At 35.4% G+C, this 19,688-nt stretch overlaps 1 protein-coding gene across 1 annotated transcript; it reads left to right on the top strand.

The window, feature by feature from the left end:
• Positions 1-14,586: 14,586 nt before the first annotated feature.
• On the top strand, positions 14,587-16,002 carry LOC105532548 (putative vomeronasal receptor-like protein 4). Its single transcript, XM_011970719.1, is given in 2 exon segments — positions 14,587-14,604; positions 14,939-16,002. Coding segments are annotated over 2 exon segments (918 nt in total). The 3' UTR covers positions 15,839-16,002.
• The last annotated feature ends 3,686 nt before the right edge of the window (positions 16,003-19,688 follow it).

The following is a 19,688-nucleotide window of genomic DNA, read 5'->3' as shown; positions in this document are numbered from 1 at the left end:
CAGATACTTTTTCTCTTAAGAGATTTCAAAAATCTGATTTGTTTCTTTCTATGAAGCTTACAACAGGCAACCTACTCATGTTCATGCTTTACCTATTCTAACTAATGTTATATTTACCACATTTTGTGTTGGAAATTCATAAAAAAAGAGAGAAAGACAAGTGATGCTAACTGCCTGATTTATGCCTTTTATCTCAATTAAATGATTTAACCATTGCATTGATAAGCTAAAAAGAACCTCAAACCCTTCAGTTAAAAAACAGGTTTTCATCGCATTAAATAATTTCAAACTTCTCATCAGAACCTAGAAAGTACATGTGAAATGATATGGCATGGAGAAAACAGTGAGAAAACTGTAGCCATAAAACAGTCCTCTTTGGAACTGTAGTTTTGGCTGTAAAATGACCATGTAAAGCTTTACTTTTTGTTGTATAACTTACACTATGGAGTAAGCATCTTTTCTTGCCTTGAAAAGTCTATGCCTTAAAAAATTGTCATTTTGTTTTCAAAGTCTGAATAAATGTCTAACACTTTATCCTTTGTGCTTTCAATATTATCAAATATTTGTGAGTTTCTGTGATATAAAGGTTTTTCTCAGCACTCCTTTTTTAAAGGATTTTAATCTTTTTTACTACCTCTGTTTTTCATGTTGATAATTTTGTTTTCCATTAGCACATTTGGCTGAATATCCAAATATTCTCAAATATCAATAGTGTAAAGATTCTTGGAACGATTTTTTTCTATTAACTCCACTTACATTTGATTCAAAGTTGACGTCTATTTTAAGCACTTTTTCTTTCTTTTCTGCATGTTTATATTAATGGGTCAATTCTCACTATGGATTATCCATTGTTTATATACTATTAGTCTGTGTTTATCAATCTTAAATAAAAAAGTGCAATACATTTATAACTTTTCTATTTGAAAATAAATAACAGTTTTCCAATTACCAATCACCAGCAGAACTTGAAGATAGTGATGTGATGTGTCTTGGTGCAATGATATTAATCAGAATGAAAAAAAGATTAAAACTCTGGACAAATTCAAACATGGGTAAATAGGGCAGTAACATTAAACAGAAACATAATGATTCAACAGTTCTTCCTATGAGAATATATATGAGAATATACTTAGAGAAATTATATTAAAGAACACATTAAGCTCTATACCATTCCCTTCACTGAAGAAGGGTTTGTAATCACTTGAAACTAACAATAGTTTTAGTGTTTGTGATGGTTTATTCTATGTGTCAACATGGCTAAGCTTTGGTACTAAGTTTTTTTGTTTGTGAAACAGGGGTCTAGATGTTAGTGTAAAGGTATCTTTCTGACGAGATTAACATTCAAATACTTAGCATTTTCTTCAATTGAACAAAGCAGATTACCCTCATAATGTGGCAGAAACTCATTTTACCCATTGGAGGCTTTAAGAGGAAATACTGAGTTCTCCCAAGGAAAAATATCCTAGTTACATAATAACTTTAGACTTGAGACTAAAACATCAACACTTCCCTAAGTATCCAGTGCCACTTTGCTCTTCAGATTTAGCATTGTCAGCCTCAATAATTCAGTGAGTCAATTTTTAAAAACCTGCCCCCCCTTTTTTTTCTAAAGAGATAGTGGCAGAAAGACAGCATACTAGGAAGTTTCAGGCCCTCAGTTCTCTGTGGAAATAAGAGATTAGCAGCAACATATCCACAAAATATCTTTGTGGCAATTCTAGCAATCAACTGAGAAACTGTAGCAACCAACTGAATGCTTAGTTATGAAAAAAAAAACTGCACCTCAAATGCTAGAAAATTCGGTGACATTTTTCACGTGCTTTTTCTCTATCCTGATCTGGTGCAGTGCACTGTAATCTGAAGGAAGGCAGTCAATTCACAATTTCTACCTCATATAAAATGGAATAACTAGAAATAACTTGGATCGTTGTAGCTAATTGTTGTACTAACTGAAGTAGTGACTCCTGTTTTATTCAACTTGAAACGCTGATATAAATGAAGCAAAATTTGGATAACAGAATGGAGGCCGCGAAAATCAGAAGTAGGCACCATGTTGTGTTAGATTTGCAAAAATTCTATAGTAATCCAGGGACCTGAAGGCAGCAAGTTACAGTCAGAGAAACAAAATAGAAACCCTAGGCTTTTGAGACAAAACTGGCTGAAACTCTTGGGTAAATTGATACATGAGAAGTATATTTATCAGAAACTGGAATAAAAATTTAGACTAAAAACCCAGGAAGCTTTTGTGAGTTTCTAGCATCTCTACACCACACTGATTAGTGAGAGTTTATTCCTGCAGTAAGCCTGTCTATAACAGTGAATAAAGTGCCTGGATTTTTTTTTTTTTCCTGCAAATTATTAACTCTCATAAAAAGATTATAAGGCATATAAAACAGGGAAATATGGCTTAATCAATAGAACAAAATAAACCTTCAGAAAACAAGCCTAAAGAAACATAGATTTATGGATTGCTTTATGGATAATTTAAAACAACCGTGTCATCCTAGGTACTTGGAAGACTGGGGTGGAAGGATCACTTGGGACCAAGAATTCAGTGCTGCAGCGACCTATGGTCTTGCTGCTGCACTTTATCTGAGATGACAGAGACATCCTGTCTCAAAAATAGAAAAGAGAATACTGTGCCCACCAAAGCTAGCCTTCAAACACAAAAAATAATAAAGACTTCCCAGATAAATGAAAGCCGAGGGAATTTCTTGACACCAGATGTGTCTTACAGAAAATGCTAAGGACAATTCTTTAATCTAAAAGGAATAAACATTGACATGTAACAAAGAAACATCTAAAATCATAAAATCATGGGTAGAAGCCTTAATAGGAATACAGAAAAAACTCAGAATAATACTATAATCGTGGTAGGTAAACTGCTTATATTTTAAGTATGGACATAATACAAAAGTACTAGCCACAAGAATAATTATGACAATTGGTTAAGAGATAGGTAATATAAGAAGATATAATTCAATATATCAAAAAGTAAGAGTGCCAGGGGGATGGTGTTAAAGTGTAGAGTGTTTTATATTACTTGTATTTGTAATTAAAGTTAAGTTGTTATTAGTTTAAAAGAGCATGCTATAACCATAAGGAGTTTTTGTTAAGCATTCATTATGTTATCTGTAAAACAAAAATCTATAGATACATTAAAAGAAATAGCATAAAATCATAACATGCTACTAGAGAAAATCACTTAACCACAAAGGAAGAGGCGAAGAAAGAAAAAAATTTACAGAACAACCAGAAAAGAAGTAACAAAATGGTAGTAGAAAACCCTTACCTATAAATAATAACTTTGAATGTAAATAGATTATATTATTCAATTAAAAAGTGAAGTATGGCTGAATGGATAAAAAAAAACAGGACCAAATATATGCTTTCTATAAAAATGTTACTTAATCTACAAAGACACATAGACTTAAAGTGATGGAAAAAGGTATACCATGAAATGAAAACCCAGAAAGAGCAAGAGTAGATACACTTATATTAGATAAGATTGACTTTAAGTCAAGAATTGTAAAATGCCATTATAAAATAATAAAGAGGTCAATACTACAAGAGTTTATAACAATTGTAAATAAATTGTTAAAAATAAAAAAGTCCTAAACAGTGAGGCATCAAAATATGTAAAGCAAATATTAATAAGGTTAGAGGGAGAAATTAGCTGTAATACAATAATAATAGGAAATTTCAACACCACATTTTCAGCAATAAAAAAGTCATCCAGACAGAAAATAAAGAAACAGAAAAATAGATTTAAACTGCACTTTATGACAAATGTACCTACAGGACATTTACCGAGCATTTCCTCCAGCATCAGCAAAATATAAAATTTTCTGGACAGGACATGGAATATTCTTTAGGATAGACCATATGTTAAGTCACAATAAAGGTCTTAGTAAATTTATAAAGATTGAAATTATATTAACTATATTTTCTGACCAAAATGTAAGAAAACTAAAAATGAATAACAAAAGGAATGGTAAAATCTATACAAATTTATAGAAATTAAATGACATGTCCTGGAACAATGAGTGGGTAAGTAAAAAAATTTAAAAACAATAAGTTTCTTGAGACAAATGAAAATGAAAACACCACATATCAAAAAAATTTGAGATATAGCAAAAGCAATTGTAAGAGATAAGTTTACAACAATAAACACCTACATGAAAAAGAGATATTTCAAATAAACAACCTAATAATATATCTCAAAGAACCAGCAAAACAAGACAAAACAAATCTCAAAAAAGTAGTAGAAGGGAAGAAATAACAAAAATCAAAGTAAAAATAAACAAAATAGAGAATTAAAAATAGAAAATACGAAAGATGCAGTTGGTTTTTTGAAATAATAAAATCAACACTTCCTAGTAGACTAAGAAAATAACAGAAGACTCAAATAAATAAAACTAGAAATAAAAAGGGATAAATCACAACTGCTACCACAGACATACAAAGGATCACAAGACACTACTAAGATCAACTGTATGTCAATAAAATGAAAAACTGTGAAAAAATAGATAAATCTGTGGAGACATATAACTCACCAAGATTAAATCATGAAAAATTAGCAAACATAAAAAGACAAGTAATTAGTAACAAGATCAAACTGGAAGTAAAGACTCTGAGGAAAAGCCCAGGGATGAATGACTTTCCTGTCAAAGTCTGACACACATTTAAGGAAGAATTATTACAAATACTTCTCAAATCTTTACAAAATATGAAAGAGACAAGCTACAGAATGGGAGCAAACATTTGCAAACTGTACAAATATCCAGAGTATATAAAGGATTCAAACAACTAACCAGCAAACAATCAAACAACAAAACAAAATAATTCAATTTAAAAATGGCAAAATACCTTAATAGATAATTTTACCAAAGAAGTGTACAAATGGCTGGCAGCTTTACAACAAAATGCTCAACATTACTAACTACAAGGGAAATGATTTTTTTTTGTTTTTGTTTTTTGAGACAGAGTCTCGCACTATCACCCAGGCTGGAGTGCAGTGGCACAATCTTCACTCACTGTAACCTCCTCCTCCCGGGGTCAAGCAATTCTCCTGCCTCAGCCTCCCAAGTAGCTGGGACTACAGGCGCATGCCACCACACTCAGCTAATGTTTGTATTTTCAGTAGAGACGGGGTTTCACCATGTTGGCCAGGATGGTCTCCGTCTCTTGACCTTGTGATCTGCCCACCTTGGCCTCTCAAAGTGCTGAGATTACAGGTGTGAGCCACAGCACCCAGCCGGGAAATGAAAATTAAAGCCACAATGAGATACCATCCCACCCTAGTAACAGTGGCTAGTATCAAGAAGACAAAATATAACAAAAACACATGAGGAGGCAGTGAGAGGAAAACTCTTTGACACTGTTGGTGGGGATGTAGCTTAGTACAATCGTTATAAAAAAAGTATGGTGATTTCTCAAAAAGTTAAAAATAGAGCTAACATATGGTTCATTATTGAACTACTGGTATATAGCCAAAGTAACTAAAATCAGTATGTCAAAAAGATATTCGCACTATGATGTTTATTCCAGCACCATTCACGGTAGCCAAGAGATGAAATAAAAATGTGGCCATCAATAAATAAACAGATAAAGAAAATGTGGTATATATACACAATGGAATATTATTTGGCTATGGAAAGAAACAAAATGCTGTCATTTGTAGCAATATGTGTGAACCTAGATAATATAATGTTCAATGAAATAAACCATAGACTGAAAGACAAATATTGCATGAGCTCACTAATAAGTGGAATATAGAAAAGTTGATCTTGCAGAAGTTAAGCATAGACTGGTAGTTACCAGAGTCTGGAGAGGAGTCTGGGAAGAAAAAGATTAAGTGAGGTCATTCACTGGGTTCAAAGCTACAGTTAGATAGAAAAATTAAGTTCTGGTGTTCTATTCACAGTTGGGTGACTCTAACAACTATGGCATAATAACAACATATCTATTTTACAATAGCTAGAAAACAGTAACTTGAAAGTTATCACTATAAAGAAATGATAATGGTTTGAGATGATGAACATGCTAATTACCCTAATTTTATCAAAACACAATGTACATATGTTTTAAAACATAACGCTATACCCTATATTTGGAATTATGTGTCAGCTACAGAATAACTTACTAACCTAAATAAATAAATTTACCAATGCAAAAAATTTCAAGTCCTTGAAGCTGTGTTCTGTGTGTCTCTTGTAAAATACCTTTTCCACTTAACCAGAACGTTTTCAACTTGGCCTTCCCCTTTACTTTCTGCTTGTCCAGAGATTGAAGGTCAAATAGACATCAGAAATTAGGATCATTCTAGGTCTTTTCTGAGCCGGCAGCTGGCCCTAATCCTGTACATTCCCTGCTAGATTCTCTTAACTATGTGGACACTTTTCAAAGATCTTATTCCCAAAGAATTGCACTCTCCATTATCTCCTGGTAGGCATTTCAGTATGACTACTTTTTGTCCCAAAGAAATCCCTTTGCCTAAGGTTATTGATTTGAAATTCCTTTTTTCATGAAGAAATTAACTGCTATAAATAGCCCTTTGGACACCATGCTTGCTGCATCTTGCATGTTTTGTTGAGTAAACATTTTTATTCATCTGAAATATTTTCCAATTTTTAATTTTTTCTTTGACACGTTGGCTATTTAGAATTTCATTGCTTAATTTTCACATACTCAAATTTCCTGATGTAATGAATTTTTAATTTTATTCCATTGCAGTGAGAGAAAATACTTTGCATTTACACAATTATTTTAATTTTTGTTTGTTTGTTTTTTGAGACAGAGTTTCGCTCTTGTTGCCCAGACTGTAGTTCAATGGCACGATCTTGGCTCACCGCAACCAAGATCACCATGGCTCACCATGCCCGGCCAATTCTTTATTGTGTATTTTATTATCTAGAGTATAGTTTATTCTAAAAAACATTCTGGTCAGGCGCGGTGGCTCAAGCCTGCAACCCCAGCACTTTGGGAGGCCGAGATGGGCAGATCACGAGGTCAGGAGATCAAGACCATCCTGGCTAACACGGTGAAACCCCGTCTCTACTAAAAAATACAAAAAACTAGCGGGGCGAGGTGGCGGGCACCTGTAGTCCCAGCTACTCAGGAGGCTGAGGCAGGAGAATGGCCTAAACCCGGGAGGCGAAGCTTGCAGTAAGCCGAGATCCGGCCACTGCGCTCCAGCTGGGCAACAGAGCAAGAAAAAACATTCCATGTAAACTTACTGAAAATGTATAGTCTATTCCTGCTATGTGGAACGAACTATATGTGTCTGCTAGATCTCAGTGGTTTTGCTTCCTTCAAGTCTATTTAGTCTTTGACCTGTTGACTGTTTTTTAATTCATTATTGAGAGTGAAGTATTTAAATCTCTGTTATTTTTAGATTATCTCTTTCTTGCTTTATTTTTGTCAATTTATTTTTTTTTAGATGGAGTCTTGCTCTGTCGCCCAGGCTGGAGTGCAGTAGGGTATTCTTGGCTCACTGCAACCTCCGCCTCCTGGATTCAAGCGATTCTCCTGCCTCAGCCTCCCGAGGAGCAGGGATTCTTATTTTTACATTCTGTCTAACAATCTTAGTTTTTCATATTTAATTAATTAATCCTTTTATATTTCGTATTATTTATGTAGTTGGACTTATTTTTTCTGTATTATTTTTGTTTTCTACATATCATATGTATATTTTATTTCTTTTTCTACTATTTTGCCTTATTTTGCATTAAGAAAGCATTTTTATATAACGTCGCAATTTTAAAAATCATTTTTAATATATATTTGTGGCTATCTCTTGCTGTTTTAGGGCTTCTGATATACATCTTCATTCATCAGAATCTGTTTTACATTTATAATAACTTAATACTGATGAGTTATACAAACATCAGTTCTATGTATTTCTATTTCTGCTTCTCATTTTGTGATACAAATTTTACACTTATATTGACACATGCTATAAACTTATTATCTTACACTTATTATTTTATATAATTTTATTTTTAAAAATGAGATGAGAAAAGAAAAAAGAGCAAAGATACATCTAAAAATCATTTGATATTAACCTTTTTATTTCTCATTTCTGAATTTTCTCATTTGTTCCAGAATATTCAGCTAATTTTTACTGCAAAACATATTATCACTCACCTGTTTTGTTCAGTTATTGGTAAGTATATTACACGTATTTGTAATTGGTCCAACAATACAATTTTATTTATATTGTTATGCATTCATTTTTAAAAATAAGAAATAAAAAAATGTATGCATGATGTGTTTTATAATGACATGATTATCTTTACTGGTGCTTTTGTCATTTCATGTAGATTCAAATTGTTCTCTTTGGTTATTTGGTTCTCTCTCTCTCTCTCTTTCTTTTTTTCTCAGAGTCTCCCTTTGTTGCCCAGGCTGGAGTGCAGTGGCACAATCTCAGCTCACTGCAACCTCCACCTCCCAGGTTGAAGTGATTCTCCTGCCTCAGCCTCCCAAGTAGCTGGGACTAGAGGCGGTCACCACCACACCCACCTAAGTTTTGTATTTTTACCTAGCTGAAATCAACTCAGTTTTTGTTTACCTGGAAAGGCCTTATGTTGCCTTTATTTTTTATTGATAGCTTTTGCATTCAGAAGATTATTTCTTGACAGTTTTTCTTCGATGAGTAGACAAAAAGATCTAAATGGAATTGAAAGGCTTCCAAAAGGCAACTAAATTATGGTCTAAAAAAATGGATATGAGATTGTTTTTAAATTGAATTGAAAATAAAATTATATTGATGGCAGCTGATGATACGTTAGACTGGGATGCAGAGAGCAGGAAGAATTAAACTTGTGGACAATAGAAGTCTGAGTTGTTTGGTCCTGACTTAGGCCAAATGGAGGGCCTTCTTTTTAGAGAATTAAAGATGGATGCATGAGAGCACAGCCATGCTGAAACTAAAGAGCTGAGCGCCTGCACTGTGCTAAGATCCACAGGTTTGTAGAAATAGAACTCACTATTTTAACATACAACAATTTAACATACAATACTAGACTAAGAAAGCAAATAGGCAGTGATAATTATGATTAATGTTAACTTTAGTTTTAATATAATGGTGTTTGATGGGTGTCACAGAAGCAAAAATATGGCCTTTGCTATAAAACGTGTGCCTTACTACTGAGTGTGTAAAGCACTCCTGTGAGTGGAAGCCACAAAGAAATCTGAGGGTCAGGGTGGTAGAATAACCCATGATACTCCATATCTAAAAAAATAAAATTTCTTGACATGGAGAGTTTGTATCTAAACACTCACTGCTTGAAATAGATGTGCACTTCTATACTCTATAAATGTACCTGGACAAAGTAGTGAGAGGTATAAAGTAGCCTACATTTTGCTCCCATGTCTAGTGCCCTGACTCAGAACTGTATCTTCAGGAAAATGGAGCACTTTGCCCATATAGGTCTCACAGAGGTGGCATTTTTCCGATTCTCACAAAGGTGCTTTTAGTCTACTTCTTATCATGAAAATCAGAGATTGCTGGGGAACATTAGTGAGGGCAACCATGAATTACTTGAACCAGTAATAATGCAGTGGGAAATTTGACAATGTGTTTTACTAATTTCGAAGGTTGGGTAATTGGGAGATTACTCTTTCGTTTATAAGAACAGACACCATACAACCTACTGGGCTGAATATACCTGGGGAAATAAGCTTACACGTGGAAAAGTTGGAGCACAGCTGTTTCTGATGTATTTTCTAGGAATCAAAAAGTTTCATTTTCCCTTGGTGGTTCCTTTCTTAAAATCACAAAACCAGAGCTGGTACTATCTTTATATTTGACGTGAAAATTACAGGCCTGGAGGGATGGGCTGACGGCCTTGCTTCCTTAAAACCACACATTGTGAGCCTCATCCCTCAAACATGGACTCACTCCAAAGACTCAGCTGGGCGACTGTTTGTCATCATTATTAACAGTGAGAGCTCAAGACTCAGGTGAGTGGTGGGATGAGGCAAAATTTTCCCAATGAAGAGTTAGGATCATTCTTTTCATAATTTCAGTCATGTCTCAGTGAATCATATCTAAGTATCTAATATGATTCCAAATGAAAAAAAGCAACTTTATGAATACTGGGGCCATAATGTATTGATCTTATAAATACTTTGTTAATTTTGTAATACTGTATTTAAATTGTAATTGTATTTTATTTGTTATTATACTAGCTTTTTCTCAGTTTAACTTACTGTATATACCTAGCTAAAATTTTATTTTTTGAAACACAAGAAATCTGAACTAATTCGTAAGAATTTAGTCATATTTGTTTGTTCTTTTAAAGTTGAAAACACTTAAGTATATTATAATGTTTAGAATCATCTCAAAGCATGATTACTGTTTGATATTTTACATTAATTAGCTTCAGTGAATGACCATAAAATTATTTTGTTTTATTGTAGTGTGGTAGCACATACAGGATTTGGTTCTGGTTACCATGAAACTGTAAACAAGTATCTCCTTTTGTCATTTACACATTTTGTAGAGTTAATCACTACATTACGCATGCGAAAGGCAGTATAATGAGAGTAAACTTGACCTGCATTATGTGTTTACTGAGAGTACTCAGGAGCATCACTGTCAGCCTCAGCAGCCTTAGGTTATCTAATGGTGAGAGCTAAGTGGTGCATTCAGACTTTGAATGTCTTTTTTTTTGAGACGGAGTCTCTCTCTGTCGCCCAGGCTGGTGCAATCTCAGCTCACTGCAAGCTCCGCATCCTGGGTTCATGCCATTCTCCTGCCTCAGCCTCCCAAGTAGCTGGGACTACAGGTGCCCACCACCATGCCTGGCTAATTTTTTTTGTATTTTTAGTGGAGACTGGGTTTCACTGTGTTAGCCAGGATGGTCTCGATCTCCTGGGCTTGTGATCCACCCACCTCGGCCTCCCAAAGTGCTGGGATTACAGGCGTGAGCCGCTGCGCCCGGCCCGATTTTGAAATTTTTAATGGGTCACATAAAACCAAATTTTTCTTTGCACTCTAAACAACCTAAAAGTAGCATCTATGGACTTTTTTTTCCTACTTTGTTTCACCCAGTTTGACATCATATTAATGCAAATTCCATAATTCTAACTGTGGTGTAGTTGTCAGATTTATCAAATAAAAACATAGAACACAGTTCAGTTTAATATTTGTATTAAAAATGACTTCTGCAATATGTTAAAGGCAATTATCAATTGTTTAGCTCTGGCAGGTGATAAGAATTTTTGAAGATACAATCAATTCAATCATACTCTATTTGTATCCTCTAATTTATGACAACCGTGATTGTGACGACCAAGATTGCTGATCTCGTCTGGGATCAGCATCAATGCTCTCAAGAGCCTCAGTGGAAAAACACACCATCTGATCACGCAGAAGATTATTCCATTTCAGTGTGTTTAGGTTATTTACAGAGTAAGGAGAATGAATTAGCATAAACTGGATGTTTTCTAGGGTGAAAAAATAAAATATTAAAATTCTTATCTATGTTATTTAATCTAATTATTTGTCCTATATCTTCTTTTGGTGTGTGGTTCATAATATATGGGTTACATTAATAAAACTATATAGATATATAGTTAATAACTCATCTGTACATATATTATCTCATGTTCAAATATATTTTTCTAGTACTGAAGTGTGATCCTTAAAATTTGGATACCATTGTCTTTAATTTAAAATTACTTTGTGTTTTTTTCTGATTTCAACTTGACAGCAGAACTCAACTGTGCTGATGGTGTAGATGTAAGGTGGAAACTTTTCGCTGTTTGTTTCTAAGATAAATGTGTATACTTATCGGGGGAACCAGCCACCAATATTTCAAAGTTGGTTGTTTTCTATTTTCCCTAAGTGTCGGCCAGTCTGAGAAATAAAGAGAAAGAGTACAAAAGAGGGAACTTTTACAGCTGGGTCTCCGGGGATGACATCACATGTCGGCAGCTTCTGTAATGCCCCCCAAACCGCAAAACCAGCAAGTTTTTGTTACGGATTTCAAAAGGGGAGGTGTGTACGAATAGGGAGTGGGTCGCAGAGATCACATGCTTCAAAGCCTATAAAATATCACAAGGGCAGAAGGGCAGAGCAAGATCACAAAGCCAGGGTGAAATTAGAATTACTGTTGAGGTTCCAAGTCCCGCTGGGCATGCATTGTCATTGAAAAACATCTTAACAGGAAACAGGGTTTGAGGGCAGAAAACTGGTCTGACTAGAATTCTCCAGGCTGGAATTTCCCAATCCTAGCAAGCCTGGGGGCACTACAGGAGACCAGGGTGTATTTCATACCTTATCTTCAACCACATAAGACAGACACTCCCAGTGTGGCCATTTTAGAGACCTCCCCCTAGGAATGCATTCTTTTCCCAGGGCTATTCCTTGCTAAGAAAAGAATTCAGTGATATTTCTCCTATTTGCTTTCTGTAAGAAGAGAAATATGACTCTGTTCTGCTCGGCCTCGCAGGCCGTCAGACCTTATGGTTATCTTCCTTGTTCCCTGAAAATTGCTGTTATCGTGTTCTTTTCAAGGTGCCCAGATTTCATATTGTTCAAACACACATGCTTTACAAACAATTTGTGCAGATAATGCAATCATCACAGGGTCCTGAGGCAGCATACATCCTCAGATTACGAAGATGATGGGATTAAGAGATTAAAGACAGGCATAGGAAATTATCAGAGTATTGATTGGGGAAGTGATAAATGTCCATGAAATCTTCACAATTTATATTCAGAGACTGCAGTAAAGACAGGTGTAAGAAATTATAAAAGTATTAATTTGGGAAACTAATAAATGTCCATGAAATCTTCAAAATTTATGTTCTTCTGCCATGGCTTCAATTGGTCCCTCCGTTTGTGGTCCCTGACTTCCCATCACATTTACTTACTAAAGTTTCGTAGAAAGAGTAATAACCATTTACTCAACTAGATGTTTCCTTTATAAAATCAAACATATCTGATGATTTTAGAGCAACATTTTCTCAGTCACTAATTTTTGATTATCCAAGGATACTCAATGTCAACATTCTTGTATCATCTCATATATTTTTATTTATGGAATTGTATAATGATAAGTGACCTTGAATCAGACACACTTTTATTTAAAAAGTGAGTGAATTTAACGGTGTTTCACTTTTTTAATGTCATGAAGCTAAATTGTTCTTAGCCCTGGATTAAAGTAAAATGATAAATGACTTCTGAATCTTGGCCAAGTAACATGAAATGGTAACGGCAAAATTGTTCTGCAAAATTTTACAAGGTGTTATAGTATTGAAGTTATCACAAGAAAACTTGAGAGGAATTATCTTTCTTATTGAAGACTAAATATTTTTCTAGGCGTGGTAGAGCATCTCTGTATTAAGTGAAGTCTCAGGAAGATGTGACTATTTTGATGCAACTTCATGGTTGAAACAAAGTAATTAAAAGTAGTGGCCAGGCTTGGTGGCCCATGCCTATAATCCCAGCACTTTGGGAGGTCAGAAATTTGAGACCAGCCTGGCCAACATGGTGAAATTGTCTCTACTACAAATACAAAAATTAGCTGGTATGGTGGTGGGCACCACACAGTGGGTGCCACTTGGGAGGCTAAGGCAAGAGAATCGCTTGAACTCAGGAGGCGGAGGTTGCACTGAGCAGAGATTATGCCACTGCACTCCAGCCTGGGCGACAGAGTAAGACACTGTCTCAAAAAAAAAAAAAAAAAAAATCTTTCAAAAAAAAAAAAAAAAAAAAAAAGAGTAGTGTTTATCTTCTTGGTAACTGAGAGGAAAATATTTAAAAATGTGTTCTGAGATAAAGAGAGATCATATAATAAATCTCTGGGATGTGAACTAAACAGAGACAGCCAGAACTATTTCTATATTATACACAGTAAATTAGGGTTTCATTAAGCACAATAATGTACCCTAGTCCCTATAAGCATATTGACATCTGAATTTCAAGATATCACATTACACATTACAATTCATGACAAAGAGAATATAAGGGTGCAGATAGGATAAAAATTGCTAATATGCTGAAGAAATATCATGAATTATCATGGTGAGTCCAGTAAAATCACAGGGGTCAAAAACCATGGAAGAGTGATGATGAATAAATTGTATCAAAATGATAGATCATGAGAAAGACTCAACCTAATGTATTTTTAATTGTTTTAGTGAGTCTTTTCACATTAACATGCATTCAATTCAAGTGTACAAATACTATTCATTTTATATGCCTAATTGAAGTGGTAAATATAAAATGAGAGAACATAAAACAAGGATATGATTACTGAGATGAAGGCCAAGGTACATGAGGAATACAGGTAGTGTGCCCCTTAGACAGGCATAATTGAAAATGTATTTATTATATATATTCATAATAAATATATATGTATATATTTATTTGGTTTAGAAAATAGTATAAGAGATACATTATCAATAATTTATATAAGATGGGGTTAATCAAGAAAATGAGAGTAAAATAAAAATAATGAAAATGGTAATAATTTTGAACACTGACAAAAGAACATTGATGACACAAATCTATTTTTTTCAGGTCTTCAAAATATGTTTCTTCTACATCATTAGGATGAACACACATTTCATATGTTATCTTTGAAAAAGGCCTTTTCTTTTCTTTTCTTTTCTTTTCTTTTCTTTTCTTTTCTTTTCTTTTTTTAGACGGAGTCTCGCTCTGTTGCCTAGGCTGGAGTGCAGTGGCGTGATCTCGGCTCACTGCAAGCTCTGCCTTACGGGTTCACGCCATTCTCCTGCCTCAGCCTCCCAAGTAGCTGGGACTACAGGTGCCCGCCACCACATCCAGCTTTTTGTATTTTTAGTAGAGACTGGGTTTCACTGTGTTAACCAGGATGGTCTGGATCTCCTGACCTCATGATCCAACTGCCTCAGCCTCCCAAAGTGCTGGGATTACAGGCGTGAGCCACTGCGCCCGGCCAAGGTCTTCTATTTTCAAGCTGGCATTGGAATTTCAGCCAACATATTTCTTCTTCTCTGGCACATTTTTACATTCTTTGAGTATAGCAAGCCTAAAAACCATGACCTGATCATCTGTCACTTGGCCTTTGTCCAGATAGTGATGCTAGTCATTGCAGCAAAGTTACTGTCTCCAGATATGTTTGAGTCATAGAATTTTCAGAATAACTTCAGATGTAAGGCTGTGTTCTACATATATAAGGTAATGAGGGGCCTCTCTATCTGCAACACCTCTTTCCTGAGCATCCTTCAGACCATCACCATCAGCCCCAACACCTCCTGGTTGGTGAGATTTAAACATAAAATCACAAAATACAATATCCTAGGTTTATTATTTTTTTGGTCCCTCAATTTGTCTTTCAACAGTGACATGATAATCTACATTGTAGGTTTTTCCAATGTGACCCAGCTAATTCTGAAAGTCAGTAAATACTGCTCACTTTCCCCAATGATTGTCATCATCAGAAGGCTGTTTGTTACTCTGTCGTTACCCAGAGATGTCTTCCTTGTAGGAATCGTGCTGCTCTCAAGTGCATACATCGTGATTCTCTTGTCCAGGCATCAGAGGCGCTCCCAGCACCTTCACAGCACTAGCTTTTTATTAAGAACCTCCCCAGAGAAAAGGGCCACCAAGACCATCTTGCTGCTGGTGAGTTTCTTTGTGGCTATGTACTCACTGGACTTAATTGTCTCATCCTCTACAATGCTGTTATGGGTATTCAGCCCTGTCATCTACAGTGTCCACAAGTTTATGGTCAATGCCTATGCCACTGTCAGTCCTATGGTGCTAATCAGATCTGATAAGAGAATCATCAGTATTCTGCCAAAGGTTCACTGGAAGTGCCATCCCTTTTTAACAAGTTAGTGATAAAATTTCCTAAAAATTATTTTGCTGTCATCAATTATTTAAAAACACAGAATTTGCTATCCAATTTAAATAAAACATGTGGAATTTCACTTTCATAATATCTATTTTTTTTTTTTTTAGATGGAATCTCACTCTGTTGCCCAGGATGGAATACAATGGTGCGATCTCGGCTCATTGCAGCCTCTGCCTCCTGTGTTCAAGCAATTCTCCTGTTTCGACTTCCAGAGTAGCTAGTAGTCATGTGTCACCATGCTCAGCTAATTTTTTTTTTTATTATTAAAGACAGGGTTTAGCCATGTTTGCCAGGCTGGTCTTGAACTACTGACCTCAAGTGATCAGCCTACTTCAGCCTCTCAAAGTGCTGAAATTACAGGTGTGAGCCACTGCACCCAGCCTATCTCAATTTTTTTTTTTAATTTCCTGGTGCTAAGGACCATATGTTGTTCTCAGTTCAGGGTCCCCCATGATTTAATAGTCCCAAAGCATGTCTCTCACTTCTTAATTTTAATTTTACCTTTATACAGGAAAACATTTTCTTTTTTTTTTTTTAAGATGGAGTTTCACTCTTGTCTCCCAAGCTAGAGTGCAGTGGCATGATCTCAGCTCACTGCAGCCTCCGCCTCCCAGGTTCAAGCGATTCTCCTGCCTCAGCCTCCTGAGGAGCTGATATTACAGGTGCCTGCTACCACGCCTGGCTAAGTTTTGTATTTTTAGTAGACAGGGTTTCACCATGTTGGCCAGGCTGGTCTCGAACTTCTGACCTCAAATGATCTGCCCACCTCGGCCTCCCAAAGTGCTGGGATTACAGGTGTGAGCCACTGTGCCTGGCCAGGAAACCATCATTTTTCTGAGTGTATGCTTGTGTGACTTCTATTAGCAAGCATATCACTCAGGGTTATTACTTTTGAAAAAATATATACATATTTTGAGACGGAATTGTGCTCTTGTTGTCAGGCTGGAGTGCAAAGGTGAGATTTTGGCTCACTACAACCTCTGCTCCCAGGTTCAAGGGATTCTCCTGCCTCAGCCTCCCCAGTAGCTGGGATTACAGGCATGTGCCACCACACAGGGCTAATTTTGTATTTTATTAGAGACGGAGTTTCTCCATGTTGGTCAGGCTGGTCTCAAACTCTTGACCTCAGGTGATTCGCTCTCCTTGGCCTCCCGAAGTGCTGGGATTACAGGTGTGAGCCACCGCACCCAGCTGAATAATTTTTCTAAGCATGCTTTTAAAATTTATTTTTAATTGAAGATAACATCGTAGAAGTTTATTATGCACAACAAAAGGTTTCAAAGTACATATAGATTGTAAAATAATTAAATTCAGCTAATTAACAAATGCATTATCTAAGTTATTATTTTGTGGTGAGAACATTTAACATCCACTACCTTTGCCCTTTTCAAGACTGTACAATCTCATAAGTAACTATAGCCACCTTGCTATTTAAAAAACAGCATTAAATTTACTTCTCTGATAAAATTGTAATTATATTCCTTTTGGCCAACATTTTTTATCCTCCTCTCCCCTCTAATCACTTCAGCATTTAGTAACTATTTTATATTTTATAACCATTTTAGTCTCCATAGTGCATAAGGGTTTCCTTCTCTCCACATATTGCTAACACTTGTTATCTTTTGTCCTCTTGATAATGGCCATGCTAATTTAAGTAAAGTAAAAACTATATTACTTTTACATTTCCCTGATGACTAATGATTTTGAGCATGTTTTCATACACCTGTCAACTATATATATATCTTGTTTTGAGAAATATCTATTCAGGTTTTCACTCATTTTAAAATTCGGTGATTATTATTATTATTTCTCCTGTTGCGTTATTTGAGTCCCTTATATATTTTAGATGTTAACCCCTTGTCAGATGCACAGTTTGCACGTTTTCTTCCATTCTGTAGTTTGTCTTTTTTTTTTAGACAGAGTCTCGCTCTTGTTGCCCAGGCTGGAGTGCAGTGGCGCAATCTCAGCTCACTGCAACCTCTGTCTCCCAGGCTCAAGTGATTCTCCTGCCTCAGCCTCTCCGGTAGCTGGGACTACAGGCACCTGCCACCATGCCCAGCTAATTTTCTGTATTGTTAGAAGAGAGGGGCTTCACCACGCTGGCCAGGCTGGTTGCAAACTCCTGACCTCAAGTGGTCCACCACCTCAGCCTCCCAAAGTGCTGGGATTACAGGCGTGAGCCACCACACCTGGCCCGTAGTTTGTCTTTTCACTCTGTTGATTATTTTCTATGCCATGTAGAAGCTTTTACTTTAACATTTTAGCAACTTTTTTTTCTGTTTTCTGGCTTATACAAAGGTGAGACATTTTGCTCTCACTGCTTTTATGAGCTTTTTCTTTGTGTTGGTGTTATGAAGTTTGACCTTTTTTTAAATTAAGGTTTATTTTATTTAAAATTGACATATAATTATACACATTTATGGATACAGTGTGATATTTCAGTGCATTTATTCATTGTATAATAGAACCAGAATAATTAACATAGCCATTGTTTTCAACATTTGTTATTCCTCTGTGCTGATAACATGCAAAATTCTCTCTTCTAGCTAACTTAACCTATATAATAACATATTATTATTAGTTATAGTCACCCTACTTTGTGTAATATAACACAAAAAATTATTATTCTTTCTTTATTTTTAAATTTTTTGAAATTTTTTTTTTTTTTTTTTTGAGACAGAGTCTCGCTCTGTTACTCAGGTTGGAGTGCAGTTGCACAATCTGCTCACTACAACCTCTGCCTTCAGGGTTCAAGCAATTCGTGTGTCTCAGCCTCCCATGTAGCCGGGATTACAGGCACTCGCCACCATGACTGGCTAATTTTTGCATTTTTTGTAGAGACAAGGTTTCACCATGTTGGCCAGGCTGGTCTCGAACTCCTGGCCTCAGGTGATCCACCTGCCTCTGTCTCCCTCCCAAAGTGCTAGGATTACATGTGTGAGTCACCATGTCCTGCCTATTCTTTCTTTTAAATGATAATGTTGCATTCATTGGCAAACCTGTTCTCATCTCTTCCTCCCCACATCCTTTCCAGCCTCTGGTAACCACCATTTTACTCTACTTCCATGAGATCAGCTTTAAATTTTACATAAAAATGGTATCATATGGTGTTTGTCTTTCTATGCTTGGCATATTTTACTTAACATTATGTTTTAGAAAAAACAGTATGTAGATTCTTCCAAAAATTAAAAATAGAACTACCCTATGATTCAGCAATTTCAATACTGGGTATATATCAAAAGGAAATAAAATCAGTATGTCAAGGAGGCAACATTACTACCATGTTTATTGCAGTACTAATCCTAATAGCCAGACTATCACTTTACTTAAGAATGCTTTAATCTCTTTTTGATATATTACACTTCTAAACTTTTAAAGGATTTAAAGGTTTTCAGTTTTAGAAACTATTTAATCACCAATTCTTTAAATATTTCATTTTTCATATAGTCTAGTAAAGCAATTAGATGTTCTTCTCAATCCAATCTTCATATATGTATAAATATATTTCATTCTCTATTTATTTGCCTCCTGTAAAATATGTAACTACATCAATTTTGCTTAGTATTCTATTTTATTGGCCTCTTGTCAGCTCAGTGTATTTTAATATGTAACCCATATGTTGTACATTACACTGCTTCACCACATTTGTAATAGCTTACTTTCAATTTGCTTTTTTTTTCAGATATGACTTGAGAAGCTTATAGTTTTTTTTTCATTGCCCATTACTTTGGTTTTCTGTTTTTCCATTGTATTGAAAAATATTTAAACATAAGTCAAATATCTGATGTTTATGTACCAATTTCTTTTGACCCTTCATCTTGGTAGTTTATATAT

Source organism: Mandrillus leucophaeus, unplaced genomic scaffold, assembly GCF_000951045.1.
Source record: "Mandrillus leucophaeus isolate KB7577 unplaced genomic scaffold, Mleu.le_1.0 Scaffold969, whole genome shotgun sequence".
Classification (NCBI taxonomy): Eukaryota; Metazoa; Chordata; class Mammalia; order Primates; family Cercopithecidae; genus Mandrillus; species Mandrillus leucophaeus.
This window is presented reverse-complemented; position numbering and strand designations above follow the sequence as displayed.